Here is a 9,203-nt window from a genome sequence, read left to right on the forward strand (position 1 = left end):
CATACATAACCCTATACTACATTCTTTATGAATCAATAAAAAATTTACAATTTTTAATTATAAACCTGTATTTTGTATCAAAATTACTTCTTGCGTGAATTTTGGGACACCCTTTATATGATGTCAGAGAAGCAGTTAGGTGCATCTTTGTCTTACCCCACCTCCCTTCCAAACAAATATTCAAATTTCGACTGGTTTTGCAGGCAGGGAAGACACAGCCTAAACAAGTAAATGATATTGTTAGAAACATGATAGGAAACACAATTATTTAAAGGACTTTTCTCCATTAAGATATTTTGGGCTTCACTTAAGGTATTGTAAGAATAAACTTACCTAGCTTTACTTCAGCATTATGAGTCAATAGCACATTCTGACCTTTGATGTCCCGGTGAATTACACGGTGTGCATGAAGATGAGCTAAGCCCTGCATATAATATATTTATTTTTTAAAAGCCACATCAGCATATATATTTTCTTTTTTTCACATAATGTTCTTAATATCTTTGGAAAAACTTTTGGGAATAAAAATGGCCCAGATTTGCATTTTTCAGACAAAATTATTTCGTTAGACTGGAATTACTATAACCAGTTCCCAGAAATACTATTTTTGGCTATTAGGGAAGGAAAATAAATCGGGACACCAAAAAAAAAAGAACATCAAAAAGAACATCAAAAAGTAATGTTTGTGTATACACTGGACCATTTACCTTCTTTTCTAGCATCCATATTTCCAACAAACCATAAGAGTGAAGGTCTGGACATCTTATAATTATAGTTCAGACATTGTTTTGCTCTATTCCTACCATTTGTTTAGTAAAAAATATTTTCTAGTCAACCTTGTAGGCTGAGAATTTGCAAGAATGTAAAAATTCATTTTAAAGCATTTACAATTTGTATTGGCTTACCATACTGGCTCCTCTGAAATTAACCCGTGACCTGGCTAACATATGACCTGGCTTCAGTGATATTATTCCAGATACTAACTGGGGATTAATAATAGAAGTAACAGTAAAAACAGCTACTACTTATTGAGTTCTTACTCTTTGCCAAGCACTGTGCTGAGTGCTTTACATGCAATAAATATTAAATTCTCACAGCAACCCTTTGAGGAAGGTGCTAATATTACCCCATGTTATAGATGAGAAAGGTGAGATTTGAAGAAATTAAGTAACTGACTCAAGGACACACAGCTAATACATAATGACCCAGAATTTAAACTCAATCTATCATTTGCATTCTTAACTATTCACACTATTGCCACAAGTAATGAGAAGAAGGACATTTTAACTTTGTATTAGTGCTGCTGTTTAGTTCTGTTAATATTTTTCTTGGGTGTTCCCTAAGCACTTAAGTCACAAGGAAAAAATTGGATTTGGTAGATCAAGATTGTCATTCTCATCGAATTTGTTATTCAAAATAAAGTTTTAAGAATAGGGCTTTATTAAAAGAGGATATCTGTCTGCAAAATGATTTGGGGACATTTTATAAAACACTTCCTTCTATCTTAATTTCTAATGACAGTTCTATGCTTTAAAAATAACTCTAAAATCATAATAACATAACAAATATTCCATGTAGTTATGACCATGATCCATTGAGCACAATAGCTTAAATCTGACATAGCCATTAAAGGTCATGATTTAGAAGAACCTGCTTAAAATCTTGTGGTCTACCTTAAAGTTTAAGGACATCGCCTGAAAATCTGCTTTCTCTAAACCAGTGGTCGGCAAACTGTGGCTCTCGAGCCACATGCGGTTCTTTGGTCCCTTGAGTGTGGCTCTTCCTAAGCCTTAGGAGTACCCTAATTAAGTTAATAACAATGTACCTACCTATATAGTTTAAGTTTAAAAAATTTGGCTCTCAAAAGAAATTTCAATCATTGTACTGTTGATATTTGGCTCTGTTGACTAATGAGTTTGCCGACCACTGCTCTAAACCCTTTTGGTCTCTTTTTTGGTATCCTGATTCAGAGGTCATGCTTAGAATTTTTAAACCAACCTATAGGAACAGTTATAAGGGACATTGTATATATTACTCCCAGGTATTTTCAAGGCCAGAAGACAGTAATTATATAAGGACTTACCTGAAGTATTTCTCGGCAGATATAAGCAATCCAATCTTCTTTCAAACTCTGATTTCTGGTCATTCTAACTACATCAGTAACTGAGCCTGCTGCACATAATTCCATCACCATCTGCAGTGAAGCCAGCAAAGTATCAAGAATTAGAAAGTAATTATCTGAAAATATCTCAAGAGTTTTAATCCATATGACTTGCATTTATATGTAATGTTTAGAGATTAAGACACTGCAAAGATTGGCTCAATTGTCTGATGGAAGACTCCAAAGGCTGGTAGAATTATAAAGAGTTGAAAAATGTACCAAAGCTTTTTTATCTACTCATCTACTGATGGGCACTTGGGTTGCTTCCAAATCTTGGCTATTGTAAATAACACTGCAATGAACACAGTGGTGCATATATTGTTGCAGGTCTCTTCAGATAAATTCTCAGAAGTGGAATCACTGGGTCATAAGGCAGTTCCATTTTTAATTTTTTGAGGTAATTCCATACTGCTTTCCACAGTGGCTACACCAATCTGCATTCCCTCCAACAGTTCACAGGAGTTCCCTTTTCTCTCCATCCTTGCTACCACTTTTGTTGTTGTTGTTGTTATTGTTGTTGTTGTTGAATTAGTGTCAGCCATTCTGACAGGTGTGAGGTGAAATCTCATTGTGATTTTAATTTGAATTTCTCTAATGATTAGTGACATTGAGCATCTTTTCATATGTCTATTAGCCATCTGTATGTCCTCTTTTGAGAAGTGTCTATTTAGGACCTTTGCCCATTTTTAATTGGATTTTTGGATTTTGGGTCTTGAATTGTATAAGTTCTTTATCAGTAGATGAGTGGGTAAAAAAATCTGTGGTACATTTACACATTGGAATACTACTCAGCCATAAAAAGAAGGAATCTTACCTTTTATGACAGCATGAATGGACCTGGAGAGTATTATGCTAAGTGAATAAGCCAGTCAAGGAAGACAATTTACCATATGATTTCACTTATATGTGGAATTAAATGAACAAAATAAACTAACAAATGAAATAGAAACAGACTCATAGATACAGAGAATAGACTGATAGCTGTCAGAAAGGAGGGCTTTGGGGGGCTGAGTAAAAATGGTGAAGGGACTAAGCAAAGAAAAATAACACCTCATAGACACAGAAAACAATATGATGATTACCAGAGGGAGAAGGGGCTAGGAGATGTAGAAGAGGGTATAAGAGGGATAAATGATGATGGAAATAGACTTGACTTGGGGTGGTGAACACACAACACAATCTACAGATGCTGTGTTATAGAATTGTACACCTGAAACGTATGTAGTTTTATTAGCCAGTGTCACTCCAGTAAATTCAATAAATTAAAAAAAACTGTTGGAAAGCCTGGTCAGGGCACATGCCTGGGTTGTGGGCTTGATCCCCAGTAGGGAGCGCACAGGAGGCAGCTGATCAATTAGTCTCTCTCATCACTGATGTTTCTATCTCTCTCTCCCTCTCCCTTGCTCTCTGAAATCAATAAAAAATATTTTTAAAAATATAAATATCTAGGGAAGGAGGGAAGACAGGTAACACACCAGGTATATTTAATCAGGAGGTAGGATTTGAGCTAAGCCTTAAAGGAGAGGTAGTGTTTGGAGATGCTGCAAAGGATTTATTGAAAACAGAATGAGTACATGCCTTTAGAAAGAAATTTGTGTAGGGTACAAAGCTGAGTGATGGTTGGAGTGAAACAAAAACTGTTTTGGTTGTGTGGTATTTCAGCTTATGAAAGTGTGCATCCTCAAGTGTGACCTGGTATTATAGAATAAAATCAAGGTAATTAATACATACCCAAAGTTGGTGCCTCTGGCCAGCAGGGCTCAGCTTGAAAAATGCACCATAGAAGGACACAATGTTTTTGTGGAAAGAGTACTTCTTCAAAAGGTTGAGTTCAGTCCTGAGATCCTCTTCCTCATCCTGCAGAATAAGAATAGAGAGTAAATTCCTAAGCTATCCCATTCAATGACTGTGAGACTCTAAACTACAGTAAATCAGAGGGGAATCCTATGGCAACCCATTAGACCATACAGAAATTTATAGTAAAATTTTATCTAGAATTGTCAGAGAATGGAGATTTTTGGTGAACTGGGAATTTGGGAGAAAATAAAGGTTAATTAAAGATCCTTTAATTCAATGGTTTTCAAAATGTGATCCTGGAACCAGCAGCATCAGCCACTATATAAAGCTTTAACTGAAGTGAATAATTACAGAGTTGTTTGTTTGTAACAGTTTTATTGTGATTATGGAGACCCGGTGCACGAAATTAGTGCACAGGGGTCCCTCAGCCCGGCCTGCACCCTCTCACAATCCGGGACTGCTGGCTCCTAATCGCTTGTCTGCCTGCCTGCCTGCCTGATTGCCCCTAACCCCTCTGCCTGCCTGCCTGCCTGATCACCCCTTACCCCTCTGCCTGCCTGCTTGACCTGATCACCCCTAACCACTCACCTGCCTGCCTGATCACCCCTAACCACTCTGCCTGCTTGCCTGATAGCCCCTAACCACTCGCCTGCCTGTCTGATCACCCCTAACCACCTCTAACTCAGCCCCAGTTGTGGCGGCTTCATCCAGAAGGATGTCTGGAATGACATCCGGAAGGTTGTTCGACTGTCCAGTCTAATTTGCATACTATGCTTTTATTATTATAGATAATTTATATATCATACAACTCATTCATTTAAAGTATAAAATTCAATGGTTTTCAGTTTTTAAAAGAATTATGCAACCATTAACACAATCAATTTAGAATATTTTTATTACTCCCAAAAGGAAACCCCACACCCTTTAGCTATCACCCCTAAATTCTGCCACACACACATCTCAATTTTAAGCAACCACTATATAATTTCTATCACTGTAGATATATCTATCCTGAACACTTTACATAAATGACAATCATAAAATATGTGGGCTTCTGTGACTAGCTTTTTTCCAAGATTCATCCATGTTATAGCATATATTAGTATTTCACTCATTTTATTTTACTATTCATTAAATTATGGACATCTAGGTTTTCTCACCCTTTGGCTAATATGAATAATGCTAACATGAGCATTAATATTGAGTTTTTGTATGGATATATGTTTTCATGTCTCTTTGGTATATACCTAGGAGTGAAATTGTTAGGTCAAATGCTAACTCTATATTTAACATTTTGGTGAAATGTCAAACTGCCACAGTGTCGGTGCCATTTTACATTTCCAACAACAATGATTGCAATTTATCCATCTCCTCACAAATATTCATTATTTCTGTTTTATTATTATAAACATCCTAGTGGGTATAAAGTAGTAGTTAACTATGGTTCTGATTTGCAAATCCCTGACGACCCATGATGTTAAGAATTTTTTCATGTGTTTCTTGGCCATTTGTATATGATCTTCAGAGGAACGTTGAATCAAAAAATTTTGCCCCTGTTTTTTAATTGGGTTACTTGTCTTTTTTATTATTGAAGTATAAGATTATTTATATATTCTAAATATAAGTATTTTATCCAATTCTGTGGATTATCTTTCCACTTTTTTGATAGTGTACTTTGAGGCACATTTTTTTTTATTTTGATGAAGTCCAATCTATTGATTTCTTGTTTTGTTGCTTGTACATTGATGCTAAATCTAAATATCAATTGCCAAATCTACGGTCATGAAGATTTACCCCAATCTTATCTTGTAAGCATTTTATAGTTTTAGCTCTCTAAACATTTAGGTTTTTGATCTATGTCCGACCGGTAGCTATGATGCGCAATGACCACCAGGGGGCAGGCACTCAGTGCAAGAGCTGCCGAGCTGCGGTGACTTGGCAGCTGCAATTCTTGGGTGATGCACCCAGAACCAAGGAGGAAGCCCAATTCCAGGATGGGTCACCTGAGAACCACCCTCTCGCAATCCGGGACCCCTTGGGGGATGTTGAGAGACGGTTTCAGCCTGATCCCTGCAGGCCAGGCCGAGGGACCCCACCTGCCAGAGGGACCCTGTTCACTCCACAGATGCCCTTTGAGCCGCGGTGCCACCCCAGGTGCAGCCGGCCGGGGAGGGACCATGGGAGGTTGGCTCCAGGGTCTGTCCGGCCCATCTCACCCAGTCCCGCCCTGCTAGCCACCTTGTACTTAATTTCCTTTCGATGTGCACCAGGGCAGTAGTTTTGATATAAAGTAGGGCTCAAAATTCATTCATTTACATGTGGATATCCTGTTGTCTCAGCATTATTTGTTGGAAAGACTATCCTGTCTACATGAATTGTCATTCACCCTTATCAAAAATCAGTTTACCTTACCTATATAGAAATAGTTCCATCCTATTGGTTTTCATATACATCTATCCTTATGCCTATACAACACAGCCATGATTAGTTTGTGATTCATTGCATTTTAAAGGTACTGGTTTGATCTGTGGTGATCTGTTTTAAAATATATGTTTCAAGTCAATTATTTTCCTAATCATTCATTCTAGTGGTACATAACTGCACCTTTCCTCCTACTAATGGTAACAGTTGGATGTATATTTCTCTAGACATTTTATATATTATCGCAGTAGTTAGAGATGACAGAGAGAGGTAAATGGGTAGAGATATAATTTAAATATATATACTAGTATATGTTTTAATCTAAACAAGCTCATATTATTTTCACTATTTTTAGCTTGCATGTTTTATTCAATAACTAAAGATCATCTTTGTATATCAATAAATATAAATGCACTTCCATTTTATGGATGCATCGAATTGCATAAAATAGAGATATGTGCCTGCCACTCAGGGGGCAGGTCAGAGCTAGATATATTGTTTTTGAAGATTTTCTATATAGTAATAATCAATGCCATCTTTTGGGATGAACCACCAAGGTAGAGTACATAATTTCAAAAGATATTTCTAGCAGAAGGCATTATGATGTCATCAGAAAAGAGCATCTACACTGGACATTAGGACACATCAACTTCAGCACTGATAGACAAGAATTGGATATTAACTGAATCTTCCCAAGGTTCAGTTTATCCTCAGAAATATCATGGCAGATGTTTGCCATTACCTATCTTTACTGGATGTTAGTAGAACCAAATGAGACAATATATTTAAAATTCTTTAAATATTTGAAAGAAGAATGCTATAAATGCAAGATTTTATGACATAGCTTCTTTGTTACTTGACCTTATTTGAATTAGAGCGTTATGAAAATATACAGCTCTCTCCACTTTTTACCCTAACCTACAAACATGAGCAAACTTCATTTCCAGCAAATTTGTTATAGTGGAGTAAAATAGGAAGCAAATGTGTTTCCCTAATATTCAAGTATGTCTCCTTATACCATGACAACCCAGTAGTTTCCTAACTCTTCTGTAACTTTTCTAAGCCAGTCTAAAACAGCTTTTCACCTCTTAATAATTTAAATCATCACACTTTTGTGTATACATGTGTAATGGACTAGAGAAAAAATATCTTAAATTATTAACTTAAGGAAATACATTTTGTGGAATTTTCAATGAACATATCATTGATTTACACATTTAAGTGTCATAGTCCTAACTAAAAAGGAACTTACAAACAGGAAAATAAGATCCCCACACATGAATGACATAACCATTAATGAATACAAAGTAGAGCATAATGAAGTTGAGGGTGATATGAAATCACTCAGGAAGTCATTCTGCACTTGACAAATGGATCACCACTGGGTCCTTTGAATCTTTATTAACTCTAATTTTCATTTGATTATAATTTTAAAAGCTTTCTTACTACTTGTACAAAAGTTCAATTTTATATGAGCGCTTCAGGAATACGCTTATTGTACAAAGTGAAATATATTAATAGTATGTAAAGTAAGGAAGACTTTTAAATTAATGATACAGTTAAGTTCCTCTTCTGAAATCCAGTGAAAAAGGATATCATTGAGTTATTTGAGGCAATGAATTAGAAAAAGACTAATTGGCATGAAAAGTAATTAAAGGTTAATCTCTAACTATCTTTACTTCTCTCCAGAATTTCCTTCAATTACCTTGACTTGTTGATTTGGGTTAGGGGAAAATACATCTTATCTTTTCCCTAAAATGAACAGGTAACAGTATATTTCAGTCAGTTATTTTCCTTCCTTCTCAACGTATTCTCTAAGACCAAGAAGAAAAGACAAGCAATTAGTTTTTTGTATTTAGCTAAATTGTGGCTCTGGATTAAAATAGTTATGAAAAAATTATAAGGCAAAACTAGGTTTTTATTGTCCCCAAGTATTCATAATATATTTTGTAAAAAAAAGTTTGAAATGGCTGGCAGCAGTAGAACATTCTTTAGCATTTCCCTATGATTTTCCAGTGGATTTACCAATAAACATTAAACTACTAGACAACAAATCTAGGCACCTATTTGTCTTTAGGGGAAGTAGGTGGAGCCTGATTTACAGTTGGAAAACCTAATGGCAGGTTTTTTCTTTGTATTAATTGTATTACAAAGGCATGAATGAATAAAACAATCAACTTGTACCATGAGAATTCCATGGAAGTTCAAGTTCCAGTCTCATCTCATCCTATCTAATAATAGACAAACATGGTAATTAACTGTACCTCCGACACACTTCCCATTGGCTAATCAAGGCGCTATGCAAATTAACTACCAACCAAGATGGCGGCCGGCAGCCAGGCAGCTGAAGCAAACAGTAGGCTTGCTTGCTCTAGTGATGGAGGAAGCTAAGGTTCCCCGCCTGCAGCCGCCCAGCTCTGAGCTGCACTCTAAGAAATACTGTTGCAATTATAGAAGCTAAACAAACCCCATGCTTTCAGCCAGCAGGCCCGAGCTGGAGTTACAACAGTGTTTCAATTATAGAAGCCAAACAAACCGAGGTCTCAGAGCTGGAGCCGAGCCTCAGAGCTAAAGCCTGATCTCAGCTCCAGTGACAGCCATAGAAGGTAAATAAATCCCAGAATAAAAAAAAGAAAAAAAGGACAGGTTGGGAGCTTCAGTCACCCGCCAGCCTGAAAACGGCCCTCACCCCCTCACCCAGACTGGCGAGGCACCCCAGTGGGGACCCCCACCCTGAAGGTGGTGTGACCAGCTGCAAACAGCCATCATCCCCTCATCCAGGCTGGCCAGGCACCCAAGCGGGACCCCCACCCTGATCCAGGAC

At 36.9% G+C, this 9,203-nt stretch overlaps 1 protein-coding gene across 1 annotated transcript in view; it reads right to left on the reverse strand.

The window, feature by feature from the left end:
• Positions 1–9,203, reverse strand: part of NRK (Nik related kinase) — a 91,290-nt gene that overhangs the window by 72,576 nt on the left and 9,511 nt on the right. Inside the window, exons 3-5 of the mRNA XM_014542595.1 lie at positions 3,893–4,018; positions 2,084–2,194; positions 334–424 (exon numbers count right to left, since the gene is read on the reverse strand). Coding sequence (XP_014398081.1) covers positions 334–424; positions 2,084–2,194; positions 3,893–4,018 — 328 coding nt within the window. The remainder of the gene's footprint in view (positions 1–333; positions 425–2,083; positions 2,195–3,892; positions 4,019–9,203) is intronic.

Source organism: Myotis brandtii, unplaced genomic scaffold (genome assembly GCF_000412655.1).
Source record: "Myotis brandtii unplaced genomic scaffold, ASM41265v1 scaffold305, whole genome shotgun sequence".
Classification (NCBI taxonomy): Eukaryota; Metazoa; Chordata; class Mammalia; order Chiroptera; family Vespertilionidae; genus Myotis; species Myotis brandtii.